At 34.5% G+C, this 21535-nt stretch overlaps 1 protein-coding gene across 1 annotated transcript in view; it reads right to left on the reverse strand.

Moving 5' to 3' along the window:
• The window catches only part of KCNH8 (potassium voltage-gated channel subfamily H member 8), a 102817-nt gene that overhangs the window by 19524 nt on the left and 61758 nt on the right, over window positions 1-21535 (reverse strand). The window contains exons 8-11 of the mRNA XM_042816848.1: window positions 20355-20552; window positions 16125-16324; window positions 13864-14113; window positions 8906-9120 (exon numbers count right to left, since the gene is read on the reverse strand). Of these exons, the coding sequence (XP_042672782.1) occupies window positions 8906-9120; window positions 13864-14113; window positions 16125-16324; window positions 20355-20552 (863 nt within the window). The remainder of the gene's footprint in view (window positions 1-8905; window positions 9121-13863; window positions 14114-16124; window positions 16325-20354; window positions 20553-21535) is intronic.

Below are 21535 nucleotides of genomic sequence, written 5' to 3' on the forward strand. Positions count from 1 at the left end.
CCAATAGCTTCACATCTGTCTTATCCTGAGACCCCAGGCCTGAATGCAATACTCCAGATGGGTCTCATGAGAGTACAGTAGAGGTGGACATCTCTATCACCCTACTGGACACCTCTCTTTTGATGCAGCCCTGGAAACAGCTGGCATTGGCTCATTTCAAGCTTTTCAATCACCAGTACCCCAGTCTTTCTCCGCAGATCTCCTCTCAATGAATTCTTCTCCCAGTCTGTACCTGGGATTGTCTTGACCCAAGTGCAATAGCCTGCACCTGGCCCTACTGAATGTCATTAGGTTCTAATTTCTTCTTAATAATGAATATTTTACATTTGGACTGGTGCTTGATGAGTACATTAACCTCTACCAAAAAAAGCAAGTTTAAACCTGGTTCCTAGTTATATTTGGAGCTAAAACTTTTGGGAAGACAGCACTAATATGCAAACTTTTAAAGCAATTCTCATGATTTTGCCCTGGAGCAAGAACTCATGTCCTGGCATTTGAAGAAATCACCTGAAGTCAAAGTACATAACCTTGTTAAGTAAGAAAGCCACCACAATTTCCTTCCCCTGAGATGCAATTTGTGTTTCTATAAACAGATAATACAGAAAAGCTGTGTGTGAAGGCTCTTAGAGCTCTTGACAGCTTTATTAACCAAGAAGTTCTTAATAGCTTAGAAATTAAGACGATAGAGACATTCAATAAGTGGAAAAAAAAAAAAAAAAAAAAAAAAACTAACATCATACCTTCAAAGTAGCATAGCATAAAACCTACATGTTAGAGAAATCCAATATTGTTTGCTAAAAAAGGCGATATTACAATAATTATATAAAAACCCTAATTATTGTACAAGTAACAGTACAGAAAAATCAGAAGTACTGAGTCACAATACCTGAGTTCAGAAATTTCATTGAACATGACTCACAAAATGTCATAGACTTTCTTGCTGTGCTCTGTATTGAGAGAAGCTCTGAAGAATGACAATGTAAACTCTTAAACTGTTGAAATAACATGATTGAGCATGCTTTTTCACCCTGTAGGATTGCAAAAGTCATCTGATAATAAAAAAATACAATATTAAACCTATTGAAATAATTTGAATCTTCAATCTAGGAAATATTATTTAATTTTTCAGAGCAAAAGGTTTCTTTGATTTCTCTCTATTTGCAAGTGTATTAAGAAGTATAAGGACTTCAGAAAAGCTTTGTGAAAATTTTATCATTCCTGAATCTCACTGCATTCTTGTCCAACAGCAAAAATTGATGCCTATGGCCTTTCATGAGTCCACTGCCTTCCAGACTGCATCTCCATTGGTTGTCTTTATCCTATACACTATTCCAGATGAATTCATATTCTTGCTAACATTAACTTTCTGTCACATAAACTAGCTCTTTTGCCTGTTAATTTCACAAGAAATACAATGGTAACAAGAATAAGAGTCTAGGCTTCAGTCTTAAGCCTTTTTTTTTTTTTTTTTTTTTTTTTTTTAAACTGACAGTTGCATAGTCATAACACAGAGGGAAACACGGCTAACTCAGGGAAACAAAACAAAATCTAACACAAATTGTATTAAAAGTGGGTTTGGCCTTAAAATAACATGCATTCCAGTACTATTTCTGGCACTACCTCTAGAATAGTAGTTTCATAATATAAGACACCACGGAAAGGTTCTAAAGCCAAAGCTTCCCAATAAAAGGATCCAGCAATTTTTTCACCATTTCTAATAGACTGCATAATCTCTCTGAGACATAGTTATATTAATAACAATAATAACTCTTTGAGTATTGAAATATGAGAGCATATGTCTACATTAACATAGACAAGATTTCAGACAAGGCAGAAAGAACAGAAAATAACTGAAAATAAAGCTGATTAATTTAATGACAGAGTAGTTTCAATCCAAAGAGATTTATTCAGTCCCCTTTACCCTACGAAAGTATTGTCACTCTATAAGTAATAATGCTTAAGGAATCAATGAGCTTTACTATTTAGACCAAAAAGACAACCTGGCAGTAAAAATCTGCATCCATAAAATCTGATTCAGCTTTAGATTGATATTCTGCTGCTTGATTTTATTGGTTAATCCTGGGACAACACCCTTCAATATCTCATAAATGTGCCTTTAATGTATTCTGGAGGTGACCTTAATTTTCTACATACATACAGCAGTATCTTGAAATCTAAGAATCAGAATAAGATGTTAATTAAGTTCTTGCTCAGGTTAACATGCGTAATAAGTTAATGCTTCTTTTAGAAGGATAGAAATATCACAAGACAGAGAAGACTACAAAAAAACAGTTATTAAATAGTCAGTACTCTGCTATCTACTACATTTTACTCATCAGCCAACAAATATGAGGAAAGTATGTCAATTAGCTCTGTAGCAAACATAAACCATCTTTCTATCCTCATTCTGTCTCCTGGTAGACTGTATCTGCAGCCTGTATCATGGAGAAAACATTGGGATATTTTCCTTTCCTTCATAAATTAGTCTTACTTTACAAGTAATAAAAGCACAGATTACAGTAAGAACACTTCTAAATTTAAGGCCACTTTCTGGTCATTGCTGTATTGGTTGCTAAAGCAACTACGGAAAAAAAAAAACATCTTTACTTTCATACTGTTGTAAGGTATGAGGTACATGAAGATTATTACTCTCCATTTTTTTTCACTGTTGAAACAAATATATAACATAAAAATCGAAGTTATAACATCATTATCGTCCTATGGCACAATGAATTACATTGGAAAAAAGTTATCATCTAGCATGCCTCTGTAACTAAAATAGGAATATGGTTAACTTCCAAATTAATACTTTCTGACAGACAGGAGCATTTTATGGCTAAAATATTGTCTGACACTGTTTTATACTCTCCTCATTCCAGTGTCTAAAAACATCAATAAGCTGCTTTGCTAGACTGGATTTTTTTTTTCCCCCCAACATGTAAACCTCTGGTTAAGCTTTATAATCTGATGCAGAATGCAATAATCCCAGGAAGTGAAATAAATGAGAATGCAGAGTGTTCAAAATGACTCAAAAGCTAAAATTAGAAGTAGATTTTACCCCTTATTTAAAATTTAAATCTAATTACAATGAAAATTGTTTGTATTTATCTGGAAAGTTCTAACATGCAACTGTGAATATCTCTGTTATATATGTGCATTTAACAGTCCTGTTATATGTGTAAGAAATCATTGTGATTTCTTTCTCTTAACCCATTCTCAGGAGTAACAGAGCACTCACAGGATAAGCATTTTAAGAGAGGTCACATGAATATAGCATAGTTCCAGACAAAACTGAATGGACTATTTTTCTATCCTCCCTTTCAGCCTCTTCAGCATCTCATGGGATTTATTCTCATGGCCAATACTCTATTTGTTTTAGGCTTAAAATAAAAAAAATTGTAAAGAAAAAAGCATGAATTAATTAAAAAAAGAAAATAAATAAAAAGGAAAGATGTCCAATTGCATCAGTAAGTTGCAATAAGATGAATTTTCTAAAAGGAATATCACTACAGGTGAGAGGAATGAATCATCAGAGAGAAATTGAAAATATAGATGGCATGGAACAATGTTATCTTTGAAATTATTAGAATGACTGAAGGCTACAGAACTGATCCTGGAACATACCAACAGTACAAAAAATTCTTCAGGTAAGGATACTAGGAAAGAAAATGAGAAGATCACCAAGCCAGAAAGAAAAACGTTATATCAGTCCATCCTTTTTGAATTATATGTTTCTTTATTACGTTATTTCTCAGTGGTCTACCATATTGAAGGATTTATAAGATGTAGATTAGTGAGATTATCATCTCCCTGTCTTGACGGGCACTGAGTGAACTGATGGCTGAAAGGCACCACACATCACGGGCATCAATGACCACAAGTAAACAGGCTTTATGAGTTAGCAGACAAAAAGGAAAGAAACCTGACTTGTGGTATAGGTCCAGGTCAGCCGTGCTCCCACGCTGATTGAAACAGGTAATTGCCAGGCAGAGAAAACAGAAGAACTGTAAAACAGCAAAAGGAGGAGGAGCAGACCCAATTGTTGGAAACTAGTATCCGCCTGATACAGCCAGAGATTCACCGGAACATGATTAGAGGCATGAATACAGGTAGGAGACCTGAGAAATGTCTTTCAAAACACTAGATCATGAAACTAATTCCCAAACTTCTCACTCACATAAAATATGAAAATATAAAATATACAAACCAAGCTGCGTAATCAAGATTGTATGAGTGCTGTAAAGTATTAGTAAAGTAAGTAAAGTAAGGTAAAGTATTAGTCTTCTGCTGCTTTCTGATTTATTCACTTGTTTATCCCACCTGTTATAACGTTACTTTCAGAGAAATACACAAAAAAAATGCTGGACTGTTCCCTTCTTTTGCAGCATTTGTACATGCTATACCACAGACATCAGTGAGTTACACCTATATTAATAGCACACGATGTTAAAAATGGCAAGCTTTCCTCAAAGTTTTCCAACCATATTCATAAGTGACAAAGTAGTGCTGATTAACTTTCCTAAAGTAAGCCACTCCTTTCTACAAAGTAATACGTCAAAATCATATTCCATATTAAAAATATGGTTGAAATTATTTAGAAAATATATGAAAAAGTACTCACTTTAAAAAATATTTTGCAGCTTTTTACTATCCTGCCGTGTACTGGATGAACTGTGATTTAGTCTGAGTGAATGAATTATGACTAAATACAGCAGTGTAGAAATAGTTTAGAAGTCAATCTTTTAAGTACGCGGTTTTTATTACAGACAAAAAGTACCTCTGCAAATTACTAATTTTTTTGCTTTAAAAGTCAAACACATAAGTGATCACCTGGCTTAAAGTTGGTCACATTTTCTTACCTCGCCATCTTTGCCAAAATTAGAAACAACTATTTCTATAAAAGAATCGTTATGCTTTTTTCCTTCATATAAGTAGAATTGCAAATAGGATAACTTTGATCTGTTTCTTTAAAACAAAATACTGTATAACATACGGACAGTAAAAATGTATTAAAAAAATTAGAACTGTTACTCAGATTCTACTACTGGTAAATAATAGGCAATCGAATATGTAACAGATGGAACTTCTATTACATTGAAAAACAACATTCATACACTGAAAAGAGCTATAATTCAATATCTAGAAATCCAAAGAGGGAAGAATCAATTTATGTTAAATAAATCATCTACTAGATGAAAACCAGACAGTAGATAGGCAGACTTTCAGATAATTTTTTTGCATGCACTCAAAGTATCTTTGCTCTATCCATTTTTTCTGCTGATAGGAACAATAAGCATAAGATGACAAAACCAAGAAAAGATGGAAATCCAGAAATAAATCAGTCTAGCAATGAGGTGGAATTACATATGTGCTTTTAAAAGATATGGTTAATTCCCTGTTGGAAGGAGCTAGAAAGCTCTGTTCAGAGTAGAACGTGTAGATATTTTTCTTCCCAAACTGTGATCTAAGCTTTGACAAAAAACAGATCTGTTTTCACCTTTAAGAACAATTGGTTTAACCAATTATAAGATTTCCCAGTAGAAAAGGAGAGTTATCTCCTGTAATGTGTTTGGTATTGCTAATAGCAACACGAGCTTTATTGTATTAAAACAAACAAACAAACTCAATTCAGTGACTAAAATTTAATAACTTCTAAATATCAACCTCTCTGAAGGACCAGCATCAAGACCCATTTTGTCAGACAATAAGAAAAAAAATAACACTTATTATAAGACACTGTTCCCAGCTGGAGGAAGAATCAACCACTTTTCTAGTGCAATCTTTGTCATGTTGTCTTATTTACACATTCACAGAACGCACTACAGTGAAGTACTTCCACCTCTTCAGAGACTTAGTATTTCATTTTAAACAGAACATCATGTCTTCCATTGAGGGTAGGGAGCAGGAAAGCTCTCTGTAAGAGGTGAAATACTACTTTTAAAATATAAAAGGGAAAGTATGAAGTTATTGATTATAAATCCTGCCTACAAAGAAATATATTTGAATTTTCAGGTATGCCATCTTTTCTTTTAGAAAATGACATGTACTGAGTCAAAGAGGCATATGCCTGCATGTGTCTTATTTTCCTTTGGGACTTCATTACAGCTTGAGGGTTAGCATAGGCGTCAAGGAAGCCTCTTGAACTTCGCATCAGTCTGGTTCTAATTGGCCTTTGCTGTGTTTTTTTTTTTTTTTTTTTTTTTTTTTTTTTATGACTTGTGACACCTACACTACAGGCACTTCTGTACAGACACAGGGAATAACTATGTAGGTTGCTCAGAAAGTAATGTCTCCTATTTATTTGCATGGAAATTACCATAGGTACAGAAAGCACAATAACACTATTTGTTCGAACAAGTTCTCGGCTAGAGATCACTATTTTTCTACATGTTCACCACCATTAGGTATGTATTTTTGCTAATGGTGAACAAGAGCCTGCATGCTGTGCTCATAAAAATCTGCACCAATGGAAGTGACCCACTGTTTCACAGCTGCTGTGATGGCATAATTACTAGGAAAATGTTGTCCACACAGTCCATCTGCAGTTCACTCAAGCCTAGTGTGAAAAGCACTTGCCAAGAGGGGAAATTTACACTCTTTCACTTTGTAGCTCAGCTGATCCTAAATACTGTTACTGATACATTTTCAGGCATGAAGTTCACATTCAGTTTCAGATTGCATTCATCTAAAACATTAAATGAAGAGGAGTGAGAAACTGACTTATTCAAAAGAATCAATCTATTGTTTAGCTACGGAAAAACTCTCAAACCCTAAAATCTCCTCAAAACTGCAAAAGTAGTTGTGTAATATCCTCCTGTCTTAGAATATTCAAGAGAGTATCACAACTGCCAAATTCTCACATAGCACAATTCTCAAGTCATAATACCACATTTAAAAGATGTCAAATTTTCATACAAGCGAATTTTATATTTTAATTCTGAAAGCTTTCTTAATATTTTGTGAGAGTAAACCATCAGATAATACACAAATTATCTCTATGTGAAAGTTTTATTCATGAAGATAAGGTATACTCTAGGAATTTCACTCTTGAAGTTTGCAAAGCAAACAAGTTGTTGATCAGGCACCTTTGTTACTGCCACAGGCATCACTCCTTATTTGGAGAGAACACCACTGGTGGAGCAAGCTTTTTCACTGGCCTCTTCTCCCAGGCAAATAGGACCCGAGGAAATGGCCAGAAGTTGTACCAGAGGAGGTTTAGGCTGAACATTAGGAGCAACTTTTTATCTCAGAGGGTGGTCAGGTACTGGAATGGCCTGCCCAGGGAGGTGGTGGAGTCGCCATCCCTGGCAGTGTTCAAGAGGCGGCTGGATGAGGAGCTACAAAATTGTGGTACTGGGAATGGGAGGGTGGTTGGATCTTGCAGGTTGTTTCCGACCTTGCGATTCTATGATTCTATGATAAGTAAAATTGTTGGATAGGAAATCAGATGAGCATGAACAAGATCAGTTCAGCTATGAAAGCAACACTAGTTAATACCAGGTAATACTGGGCCAGATAATAATACCAGAAGGTAGGAGGAAGTAATGCTAACCATCTTCTGTGTTCTATATTTGCTTGTGACACTGGATGCTAACCAGCATCAGGTTCTTTTATTTTCCTTAATTTTAAAATAATGGATTATACCATGAAAATACTGTGCATATTCAAAAACTGTAAAAATATTTTCCTCTTTAAAGCAGTAAAAGTTCTGCAATATTTTCTTCAGTGCTTTAAATCCCGTTTGAAGTGAGAGAAAGAAATATCTTACTCTGCACTCTTATGACTCATTCTCAGCTGCAAATCTGTGCACCACCCAACCATCTCCAGTTGGAAGGAGTTGTCCTTGATTTTACAAAGGCTGAATGTCTACACAGCTAGTAGATGAAACCACAAATTTTTTAACATGTAGAAAAGCACTGAGGCAATACTGAGTAGCCAAGAAGCAAACCAGCCTTCATAATAGTGAGTGGCTGCCTATCCTACATGGAGGATAACGGCCCCACAAGATGGAGAATGTCTAAGTCTCGCACTAATTTGTAGTGTCTGCCAAAGCATTTGGCATTACATTCAAATCCTGTCTTGTCCCTAGGCATGTACTTTCAGTGCTGCTTCTCTCCATAGAATAAAGAGCAGCACAGCACAAAGACTTGAACTAATAAGACTAAACAGAAAGTTTGACTGTATTTATTACTAAGATTGCGTTAGCCCAGGCCCCACAGCTGCTATATATTCACATGATACATTCAGGAAAGGAGAGCTTCAATAAAAGCTTTTGGTATTAAAATCTAAATGAATATTTGATACATAATTTCAGTGAAAATATTTTGCTAAATCTATCCTGAAGTCTTCCTTGTTTCATATTTTTTCTTACTGCAATGCAAAAACACATTCTAGTTAAGTACAACGAGAAACAACTGTTTTCTTTTTCTGAGCTCATATTTTATGTTCTTAACTTTGGGGTGATGAAGGTTCATTAGACTAGCACATGATATTTTGAAAACATAAAGTAAAATATCTTTACTTGGACATGTGCTTTATATAACCACGAATTATTTGTAAACATAAGAAAAAAGTGACAAAATAATCATGAAGAACCTTCTCTATCAAATGATGTTTTCTATTGAAAAATGAGAGGCACAGAATGTACTCTCTATTTATGATCTGACTGACAGATCAACAACTAATATAAGGTCGAATTACCAACAAATCAAACAAGTGGTCCTTGTAATGTATTACTGTATATTATATATATATATATATATATATATATCATAAATATATGTATATTATTGTATATACTATATATGTATTATTTCTTTACTGTAATAAAATTATAAGTACTGAGTAAAGCATGAAAAACACTTTAAAGGTAATATCTGCAGAGATGCTTAAAAAAAATACTTACATCACTTTCACGGCCTTCTCTTAAATTGTAAGTGAGATCATGCTGTATGTCTTCAACAAACTTGTGAGCATACTCTGGGTAAAGATCGAGGACTTCAAAGAGACCTTTGAGGATAATGCACTGGAGGTCACAGTAAGTTAGAGCTTTAACATCTGCATTTGTTTTAATGACTTGATCCCTAATGGATAGGTTTGCTCCAATTAAATCTCCTTTACCTAAAAGAAAAAAAGGAAAAGAATCAACTTCAAAGCAACGTAGTTCTTCACTACTGTTTTGTTATTAACATAACTCTGTTTAGCAACTGCTAAATTTTAAAACCCAAGATCCTAATGAATTTTTTAATTAATAGCTTTCAAAAGTACTGCTATCTAAGAGCTGCCTCTGTTTTTCTTTGGCTCTCTTTTTTTGTTTCAGGAGCAGCGTTGCATGCAATTAACCAGAGGTACAAAGACTAATTTATGGACATGTAACTACCTCATTTAAGGGAGTTACATTGGAAACATACATACATAAGAAATGAAATTATATTAAGACTTATTCCAGTACTTAATAGCAGATAGAATTTTGTAAGTTGTTTCTGTTTTTTTTTTTTTTTTTTTTTTTCTATTTTTTTTTTGATTTATTTTTTATTTGAATAAGCAGGTGTTAACATGAGATTTTAACAATGATATGATTAAATGTAGATTCTATTCAAATTAAGATTTTACTCAGAATTTTATTGTAAAACACTTGCAGGTTTTGATGCTTATAGCTCCTGTTGCTACACTTCATGATATATCTTAGCTGTAGTGAGAAACAATAAAGGGGGAAATTCAATACACTTTAGTCAACAAAAAAGATGGATTCGTCAGCCATTCTATTTTCATTTATGGACAACTGGCCATATATTGAAGAACATTTTCTATTGAAGAGCCTACATAAACATTTGATCTGAGGTATTAGATCCAAAGAGCATTCATTGACCAGAGGTCTTTCTCAAAGGTTTACACAGATGGTCTTTATTAAAGACCTGGACAGTGCAACGGAGCACACTCTTAGTGAGTTTATGGAGGGAGGTTTATGAGTACGTCGGAGGGAATAGCTGACATGCTGTGGGGAAAAGCATATGTTTTTCTGATGACCTTAACAAGCTGGAGAAAAATGTCTAATGAAGTTCAGTAAAAATAAACATCAAGTTTTGCACCTAGAATACCTCCCTGTAGTAGAATGGTGTGATGGATAACTAGCTGGAAAGCAGCTCTGCAAGGAGAATGCAGGTGTTCTTATAGAGAAATTGGACACAAACTAACAACGTGCCCTTTCAGCAAAGTATGTCAACAGCATCCTGGGCAGCTCTAGCAACACTACAGTAACCAATTCCCAAGGAAGTGCCACTTTGTGTTTATACGACACTTGTCAGATCACATCTGGAATATCGTTTATGAGTCATCAAAATGATCAAAGACTGAAAAATGTAATTTGCAAGAAGACACAATCCCAAGGTAGTGGAGCAAAGCTGACACAAACTGTGGCTTGGACTGATTGACTTCCAGATATCCCTTCTAACATTTCATTATTCTATTATTAATGACTAATAAGCAAAGACTGTTGTATAAGCAACAAATATACAGAGCAGTGTAGTTAGGCTAGTATCCACAGATCATACAGCTAGAAAGATTATCATGGTGGAAAGAGATAATCAAAAATAAATGAAAATGCTCACCCATATCCTGGGCTTGCAGAAAAACTCCACAAGGAGCAATCTCCAGAAAAAGATCCTTCCCCCAGCAGCAGTCAGCCCTTAAATGGGGTCTAGGAGAGGTGCAGCCAGACTCCACCTCTTGCAGTCACACAGCTGAATTGCCTTCACCTGTGCTCCCATGGCTGACTCAGTGCTTGCCTCAGGTGGTCAATCAGTACAGGCCATGACTCAATAGTTCCCATTCAACAGTAAAATCAGAAAATCCATCTAGTGTATCATTCCAGCTGGATTTTACAGAGGAAATGGTGTACTTCAAGAGTAAGTCAAGTTGAGCAGCCAACCAATCCTGAAGCTATTTAAATAATGTAACTTGCTTTATACTACCTGCAATTTTTTTTTCTATTTATTTGGAGGCTGTAAAACGTTCTCAAAAATGCTCATCATAAGCCCTGCATATGCAGAGGTTTTCTTTAATTCTAGTAACAAACACATATTTATGTTCTTTTAAAATTGCAATTAATAAGAATCAGTGCTAGAGAACAGTGGATCTGATAAATCACAAAGTTACATATTTCTGTTTGCTCATCACACGGTGCACTGTTTATATAATTAAATAAACTGTGAAACTAGTAAATAAATGATCTTTACTTTTCTCTGTGAATATAACCAATTTTTTTTTTTTTTTTTTTAATTTCTTTGATTACATTAAACAGATGGCTGGTAAGGTTAATCTTCACTAGTCATATATATTCAGACAAGGGAAAAATATTTCAAGTTTTACAAAAGGAATTTCCAAGCATCATAAACTCATAAACAATTTTGAAACTGTTTTTGTTAGAGAGAGTCAAGAGGAGAGCCACAAAAGGCTGGAGCACCTCCTTTACCAAGACAGGCTGAAGGAACTGGACTTGTTCAGCCTGGAGAAGAGAGGGCTGCAGGGAGACTTCACTGCAGCCTTTCAGTATTTAAAAGGAGATTTAAAAAATCTGCAGGGAGTGAAGACTTTCAAGAAGTCTTCAAGAAGGAAAGTTCAAGAAGGAAAGATTGGATCAAGAAGTTTAGATTGGATTTCAGAGGGAAGTTCTTTACAGAGAGAGTTGTGAAGTGCTGGAACAGGCTACCCAGAGATGTTGTGGGTGCTCCATCCTTGAGGGTGTTCAAGACTAGGCTGGATGGTGCCCTGGGCCATCTGTTCTAGTACCAGATTTGGAGGTTGGTGGCCCTGCCTGTGGTACTGGGGTTGGAATTTGATGATTCCTGGATTACTTTCCAACCCAATCCATTCTATGATTCTTTGAAAGTTGCAGTTATATTTAATCATTGTTACACAATTTGATGACATAGTGTCAGTCTGTACGTCATTATGATTGATCTGACATATGCTAATTTTCATTAAATTTTGAATAAAAATCATGTAGCAAAGACTGTAGCTAGTAAACTAAGGATTCTTAAGAATTACTGTGGGAGTGAGATGATTGTGTCTTTAATAAGAACATTTGTTGTGTAAAAAAAATTAAAATATAAAAATATATCTTAATTATCATTATTAGATAAAAAGTGATAGTCTCGAGAGGAATAAACAGTTGTATTTAATCAGGGCACCTCTTATTGCTGTATTGCTTGTTAGTGAGAGCCATTCAGCAATCAAAATATATTCCACTAGAATTAGAATAGTGACAGTTATAAAAACATAGTCTGGGAACTGTTAGTAATGCAGTATTTTCATGAAAAAAAACCCTGCTCTCTGAGATTTACATCACATTAGTAGCATAATTTCTCATATGGACCTACCAATTTGATTCACTCACCTTATGCTGATGTTAATTAGGTTTAAATGTTGAAGCTCCCATTCACTGGACTGAAACATTGTCTCACTGTATTATGTTTATGTTTCTGCATTACAATTTCATTATTTTCTCTCTTTTTCACTAATCTTTCTTACTGTTGTCATTGTGACCATTACACAATGATGCTTTCTTTAAATTATCAGAATTGCCTGAAAATTGAGTTATTAATGAAATCATAATCCCAGAGGAGGTGATTCTTAATCTTTTGATATACTTAAGATTATGTTTTTTTCTAAGACATATTTCGTTGCTTTGATTTATGTGATCCAATAAGATAGGAAATCTTAAACTTCCTTATTTAAAATGAGAGACAGAGTAATGCGGACTGTCAAGCTAATGGAATTAAATAGTTATGAAAGAAATAGAACATAAATCACATTTATATTCTAAAATAATAAAAAAAAAGGCCAATGAAATGCATATTGGTAAAGTAAAGAAAATTCAATTACAGAAGATCAGAAGCTTGCATTATCAATCATCTAGTGCATTCCCACTCTAAAGCAGGAGAGAAAGTAAAAAGGAAATGTTCTTTTAAACTCTGATTTATGAGAATATTAAAAGTTATTAGAAAGAAGAATATGTAAAATAAAAATTATACATTTTACTTTATTAGAACACTTTATAAACTTTGACAAGTCTAATGGTCTTTTAGCTGGAGATAAAATGAATCTCTTTAATTGGCATTAACTGAGGTTATCACTGAAATTTACAAATACAGATGTTTTACTTTAGATATGCCAAAGCACTCATCTAGCAAACTTAATTGAATTTATCAGAACAGTATTTCTGGCCTTCTTCTGTTCTAATATACTCAGGTGAATGCTGATTGAAGATCAGAGATTGAAGATTGAAGAAGTAACTCTTGGTAGAGCAGAAGCAACAACGCAATGGCTTTTCTAAAATTGGTGTTCATATGCAATCATCAAAGAGAGACTGGGCTTACACTGGTTGCTTTAATTTGGGAGCATTAGTGGGAACAATGCCTGGCCACTAATTTTTGTGGAGTATTAATGAACTTATATACAGCATCCTCTGAGATGTCAATGCTGCTATCAAACTTGGTTGAAAGTAGCAAATTGTACCAAAAAGCTTGAAAGTACCTCCTTATATACAAAGGAGAGAGAGAATAAGTGTATGCAAATCAGATTACAAGTGAGATAACATATAGCTAATAGTCTAGAAATTTAAGCTCTGCAGGGCAAAAAAGAAATAACTAAATGATTCAGGGAAGATCATAGCAAATTAACAGATGAATAGTGGATTACAATTGAAACAAATTATAATTCTCCTTCTCATCAGACTACTAGGACACACTAAGCCAACAGTTTTGCAGTGAATTCACATTCTGGAGATGTGTCTCTTCTTTCACTAACATTAGTCTTAACATAGCTGCCTGCCTTGGAAATTTGAAGCTATCATCATAAGCATACCAAGAATTGCCAGCACTGTGCTGTCCTTTAGGACTTCCATGGAACCTGAGCACACAAAGTATATCGCTTGCAGGGCGTCTCCCTGCCGGAGGAGGTATTCCCCAGGAGCACAGAAGGAGGTTTTGATATGCAGAGACAGAGACCTGAGGCAACCACGGCTGGCACACTCGAAAAGGGAGAGCTGCAAAATCTCTTTGTTTAAGTGCATGGTGATGTCCGAACGCAGCTCGTCTGGGAAATCTTTTAAAAGCTGTCAAAAAAAAAGAAAAAAAGAAAAAAAAGAAAAAGAGGTGAAAAGGAGAAAAAAGTGCAAAATAATTTGTATTTTTTCTTTGCAGGATTGATCTGATTTAGTATTACTGCACACATCACATTGAGGTATTTGATATTTTTCTTATCTTGTTTGATAAGATACATGTGCTATGTCTTAATAAATCTTTATGCAGACAAACACTCATAAATTCCTGGAAAAATATGAATAAAAGTATGGCTTTATGAAAAAAAATATAATGCATAATTTAATCTTGTCTGAGTACTTCTCATTTCTCAGAACATAGTATTCTATTCAGGCACATACGTTAATGAGCACTAGGCAATGTGAACTTAGTTTAGGTTTTCTTTAAAAAGATTGCACAAAAGTCATGAGCAGGCTATATTGTCTGCTGTATGGTAAAACCACTGGAAGAAGAAAACTCAGAAAAAAAACTCTATATAGATAGTAGAGAAATGTACCTTAAGGCCTCAGTTGCTAAAATGGTCTGAACTCAGAGAATGGCAGTATACTGGGGAAAAAAGCTTATATAGAGCTTTCAATGCTTCCAAGCTTTTTTTTTTTTTCTTCTTTTTTTTAAATATTCTGTTACTTTTTATGATGCCATAATTGTATTCCAAAAAAGAGAGAAAGAATATTGACAAAGTGCTTATTCCGTATATTCTATGGAAAAACTAAAAGTAATACCACATGGTGTTACTTAGTCTTACTTCTTTGCATATTCCCATTGGAACTTGGCCAAAAGTTAACGATTTCTATCTATATATGTTTCCTAAAAAGATCTGTTTGAAGATGAGAAGATGACAAAATTAAGAAAACCACCTTCTTAACAAAATTCTGCTACATTCTGTTGCCATGCAACAGGTGGCAATAGAAAAGCAGTCTGACAGGATGGTGTCTGACATGGAAGTGCAGATGAAGCAAAGGTGTGGCACTGAATTTCTCCACGTGGAAAAAATGGCATCCACAGACATTCACTGACACCTGCTGAATGTTTATGGAGACCAATTGATGGGTGTGACTGTGACAGTGGGTCACCTCCATTGGTGCAAATGATTATGAGCGGAGCATAGCAGAGCACATAGGCTCTTGTTCATCACTGGCAAAAATGTAAAGGAATGGTGGTGCATATGCTGAAAAATGGTGTTTAGTAGCTGATAGTTTGCTCTGTAAAATAGTGTTTTGTGCTCTTTGTGTCTTTTGTAGTTTCCAGGAAAACAGATAGGAGATGCTATTTTTGGAGTGACATAGTATCTTTGAAGATCTCGCTATGCTCCTCTTGCTAAGATGGTGTTGAAAATCTCATCCATTGTGCTGTGCACATGAAAAGAATATTCTCAATTTTTACCTGTGTCCACGTTATCTTTAGAGGCCACTGAGATTTTATAATGACAAATATCACAATGGCTCTGAAAGGAATGCTTCATTCAAATCGCACTCCAGCAAAAGAACAAAGATGTAACTGGAAATATGTCCTGTGTTTTAATCTCATGTCATTTTCTGCAAATTTATCAGTATTTAAGAACAGGGAAATTAAGCATTCCGACAATATCTTCCAGGACAAACCACTTATTTACAGTAATACATAGAAAAAAATGAATAAATAAAAGAAAATGAAGGAAGGAGGAATGACGAGTAAAAAAATAAAAGCAAACAAACAAGCAGGAAAAAACAGTAGATTTTTTTCTGTGTGTTTGGTGAAAGCAAAGTGTTCAGTGTGGTGTTTCTGGCATCATCCAAAAGTTTTCTGATGAGGATCTCTTCAACAGTTCTGAATTATGAAGGACTCTGAGTCTTTGATATGTATGTTCCAAAACAGATTCTTTGACAGCATATCCCTCCTGGAACAGCACAGCTTTAAGTTTAGGAATGCTGTCTTTCATATATAATATCACACAAAACACAGTATCTCAAACAGAAGATTACTCCCATCCCTAACTCTAAATCAGCAGACAAAACTATCAAACACACAACATTCTCATTTGGTTACCTCATTGGAATCAATTCCATTGTTGACAGACCACGTGGTTTGGAAATATTCAAGCATCCTTTGCTTTAGCTGCTGTGGCAGGTGGTGGACCCGTATAAAATCCTTCAGATCCTTGGTTCTTGTGTGATAAAGGGACCACCTGGAGTACATCCTCTGAATTATGGCAGTCACATTACCAAACACCAAGGCATGCATCAGAGCTAGGGAGACAGAAATTACGTGCAGTATGGAGAGACTTGTTGAGCATTAACGTATAACATAAAAAGTAAATATAGTTTTCTGGAAAGTTTTCTGATTAATAGATAAAAATTCTTTTCCATGACAAATATGCAGTAGTGTTCATATTATTATTCTTTTCCCTTTTTTTTTTTTGCGTCACTAATAGTCATAGTCATGAGACAGGATAGAGTCACATCTGCTGCTATCTAGTCAGATTTTAATACAGAAGAATGTTCAGGCCAAATAAAGCCTATTGCCTAAGAAAAAAGAAAATATATGAATATATGCAAGCAGGCATATTTGGGAAATAATAAGGAACTAATAAGACGAAGATTGGAGTAAAAAGATCTGTTAAATAGATTGTAATAGATTTTGGAAAATCCATGCAAAAATATAGAACTAAAGAGTTGTATCGAGAACAGAGTGGAATCAAGATAGAAGGTCATATAAACTGTGAAAATAATTGTCAGAAAGTTTGGACATCCGGGTGTTTGTCTACACTTGGAGACTAGCTTGGGAATAAAAATACCAGAAGCAAAACTGAAGAAATGCCTGCAGACACAGATCACCTGGGTTTGTCTGTTCAGAAATACATTTGCGGATTATCAAGGGGAAAACTTACTGCTGCATTGTCAGTCATGTAGTGTTGATCTGAGGTATATAATACACAGATTTACAAATTGTTTATTGAAAAAAGCTGTTCAAGAGCTTGATTTTAATTTTTAAGATGCCTCTTAAGAGGCATCTATCTTTATAGTACTTGAAAGGAAGTAGACTCCTCAGAGTAGCAAAAGAATTGGTTTATAAATTAGACAAACAAGATGTTGACATTGTATGGCAATTTAGAGAAGTTCAGGGTAAACAGGCAAAGACAAGATTACTGGTACGAAGAAAAGATGTGTTTGATGATTAACAATTCTTCCTTGTGGTAGAAAAGGGCAGAAAATTCTTTGCTTTGGAGTGCAGCAAATTTACAGAGTCTAATAAAAAGGATCTAGCAACAATACTTATGTCTTTACTGTGAAGGGAGTGCAGAAAAATGGAGAAAGCACTACTCATGTGGTTTCATAACTGTAGAGTGCGTATTCACATATGACCCATAGTCCAGTTGTAAAAGAAGATAAACGAAAGAGGAGAAAGGAAAGAATCAGATTTGACTATTAGAAAGAAAATATATAATTCAGTTTATTTTTAAGAAGAGTCAGTTGGATTAGCCAAGTGTTGTTGCTGATATTGAAGTGAATTACTAAATCAGAATCTTGTTCAGCAAAACACAAGAGGCTTGTGTAATGTTTGATAACAGTGTATTATGATAGAAGTATTCAGTAGGGTTGAAATAACTCAAGGCTGAAGATAGCGTAGCACTGTGTTTTGAGTATATGATATTCACTTTAAAAAGGTGGAGAGGTATAAAGCACTCTGTAGATTATGGATGTATATGCAAAAATCACATCAATCCCCATAGGCTTCAAGGTTAGGAGCTGAACAGCGTACAAAATTTTGCAATGTTATTGGCATACATATGATCAAGGATTGTGTTATTATTGGAGAATCTATCTTTGCATATGTACATTGGCCGACAACTTATACTAATGATAATTTATTCCTGGCTGTGATAGTAATTAGATTTCTTTAGCAAATAATCACAGATCTACTTTATTTTCTGTACAAAGTCATTCATTCTCTAAAAGGAAGCAAGACAATTTAAAACTTAAAGAAATCACATTTCATAAAATGTATTTGGTTTAAATGTTAATCTAAAATAGTTTTTTCTTGTTTATCCCAGAAATGACTAGAGCTATTAGGCTGGGCCTCCAGTATCTCTAATTACAAAAGCATAAATTCTTGGCTCAAAGAACATGTAGAAAATTTAGAACACGTACAAAACAATACAAAACAATTAGATCTGTAGGAAGACAAACCTGATTAATATTATATAGATGCTAGGTATCGTAGGAATTTTGGCTAAATTTTAATAAGTAAATTTTGTCACCAACTTGAAGAAACTGAACAAAGATGTTTTATCCTCATAATAATGTCTGTCTTATTGTAAGGTGATGTGAGTAACTGAGAATTTATTCCAAAAGACAGTAATGCATATTAAAAACTATTACTAAACCAAGTCATACTACCCATTCTACCTGAAATTTCATAAAGTAATGGTTTGGTATGATTACTGTAAAAAAAATTCTATTTTTCTCGAGACATCGCTTTCCCCCAGGGAATCTTAACACTAAATATAAGACAAAATCTCACATCAAAGCAAGCCTTAAGAAATGAAAATACATTATACTCTAAAGCATACAGAGCAGCATTTTACTCCTAATAGATTTCAGAGCAGTCTGTGCTGCATGGTGCCAACTCCTTCATGTGTCCCTGCTAGGCTGATTTACTCAAATGTAATCTAAAATAAATTTTGGGGGAAAACATCTGCAAAACAGACTGCCCTGCTTTCTTACCTGGATGTATCAAGTTTCCTGTGCCCTCCCAGGTGTCAAGCCACTCTTCTGCTGCCCTTGAATATTTTTGCCTTAGACTTCTCATTTCACTCTTACTACATTTAGTTGACTTTATGCAGTTCACAAGCATATTAGATCTAACACTCAGTAATATTAGAAATGGAAAAGAAATTTCTATGCCTTGGCTAAATAGAATTGTTGGATACTTTTATATTATGTTCTATTAGGCTTGTGAAAGCTCTGCCATATCAAAGTGAATGAAATATTCATCATTGCCTTACTCAGAATATCTCTTGATTTCTTGATGTAAGTGAATATTTCTTCCATCATTCCAAAAGATTTTATGTAGTAAAAGCCACAATGCATTGTATTTTAAAGCAGCATAACATTATGCCACCAGCAAAAGTAATTAATGAGTTGTCCAGTTTTTGTGACATTGTCAAAATTGTTGAATGTTTCATTTTATCATTGCCGCTCATTTTCAGAATAGAGAAAAATGGAAATAATTGACTATTTTTAACACCACTGAATGCAATAAATATATCTTTTGCAGGTTATTCATCATGTTTCCTGTCTTCCAAGTTTAAAAGTGTCAATTTAATTTTGGCCAAGAAAATTTATGCTGCAAAAATGACAACCAATGTCTTGCAAACAAACCTTCTAGAAATGTTGGGTGGTAGAAATAACTTATAGTATGTAAAAAATAATTAGAAAAAACATGAAGGGTTCATTTGTCCTTCATAGCCACCATGATACCTTAGAGATATGTGATGTATGTACTATAAAACAGAAAAGTTAATTTTTTTGGTAAAGTAAATAGTAAAATAAAGTAAATAGCCCAGCTTGGGCTTATGAAGCTCTGCAGGTGTCTCTAGCTCATGAGTGTGCCCAGGTTCCTGAGCAGGAAGTTGGCCCCAACAATAGCACTAAGTAATTAACATTAATTTACAACTTCAACTAAGAGCTCCAAATATAACAATACTGCAATTTTGAAGCAAATCTGAAGTAGGGATGTGGAAAAATTTATTTAATGATAATTGAACAGCTTTTTCCTTATATTAGAGTCACTTATGGCTCACCCAACATTTCATCCATCTCTATTTTGTCTCTGCTGCCTTCTCTCTGGGCTGACCATTTACATATAGATACATCACAGCTCATAATCAGATGCAGGTTTGGACTATCATCCTCCCTTTGCCATTCTTCCCAGGGCTGTTGTGGGAACTGAATTGGAGTTCAACATGCACTTATTATTTGACTGACTGGGATTGTATCAGACACATAATCAAAAGACAGATGCTCCCTTGTGCATTGTTGGCACCCACTCACAATACGATGAGTTTGTATTTTATTGGATGATGACTTCTCTTACTATTAAAAGCTTGGAGATAAACCTGCATGAGAGAGTTTATCCAGTTTAAAAACAATAACATTTTTTTCCTTATTTTTGTTATTTAAAATTAATGATTGTTTGCTCTTAAATCAAAACCTGCTCTTGTTTTACTTCCTCTATCCCCAAAACAATTCATCTGATGCTTAGCATTGTACCTACCTCCTATGAGCATTGTGCAAATGGAGAAGATCTTTTCAGCATCAGTATTGGCTGAAACATTTCCAAACCCAACACTTGTGAGGCTGCTGAGGGTGAAATACAGGGCAGCTATATAGGCACTTCTGATTGATGGGCCTCCTAGTGTATTATTGTCATAGTAAGGAGACTCTATTCGTTTTCCTAGCTCATGAAGCCAACCTGGAAAACATAAAAGGAGTAGTTAAGGAATACTGAAATCATGAATACTACACACTTTTTAAAATAACATGACACTATAAAACGCTTGTTCAGAAGATGCTGTATTCTACACAGGATTCCAAGAATAAAAATAAATGAAACTGCAAGAATTTATACAGCATGTAAAAGATCATTTCCCTCGATAAATGGATTTCTGCATAATATCTTTGAATTGTACATTACAAGTCTAGTTAGATAATTCACAAAATCCACTAAGGGACAGAAAAGGAAAAATCATCACATAGTGACACTGCAACAAGAATGCAACATTGATTGATTTGATTCTTTACATTAATACATGCTTGGAAAGATTTCTGGGATTCTAAGATTAAAATCTTAAAGTAATAATTATGTATCGTGAACCTACTGCACATTTATATTCACTACAGAAAAGATTCAGACAACTAAGCAGAACAGACAAAACCATTATTAATTTTCTGAAGATGAGATTCTGAATTTTTTGTAAGTATTTAATAAATTACTAATTTAATGCTTCTTTTCATTTCGCTGAATGAGTGTATGGATACTACAGAAAGTAACACTAGATACTGCTTTGAAGATATTTACAAAAAAAAAAGATAAAAGAAAGTACAAGTAGTGAAAAATATGTTATTCTCTTTTTCACGAGGAAAAGAAACAACTTCAAAGAATTTCATAAATGTAATGCTTTGCAAAAATGAGGACTAAAATGAGACTAAAATCAGTTTGTGTGCTCACTTTTGTGTGTTAAGCTGATGGCTTGGATGGACAGGTATAAACATCACAAAGAAATGTTCTTAGTACTTAGGGTACTTTCAGAAGTAGTAGGGCTCTCCTTGTTCTGTGCTGGGAGCTTCAGTAATTATGTCCAGTCATGTATGCACAGAAAGACTGAATCACTTTCTGAAGCTTTCTTCTCCCACTCCACTTAGCATACATTTATTTATTTGGCTGTGATGGAGCAG

This window comes from Centrocercus urophasianus, unplaced genomic scaffold (assembly GCF_019232065.1).
Source record: "Centrocercus urophasianus isolate 14NV4802_14NV808 unplaced genomic scaffold, USGS_Curo_1.0 seq_16, whole genome shotgun sequence".
NCBI classification, from domain to species: domain Eukaryota; kingdom Metazoa; phylum Chordata; class Aves; order Galliformes; family Phasianidae; genus Centrocercus; species Centrocercus urophasianus.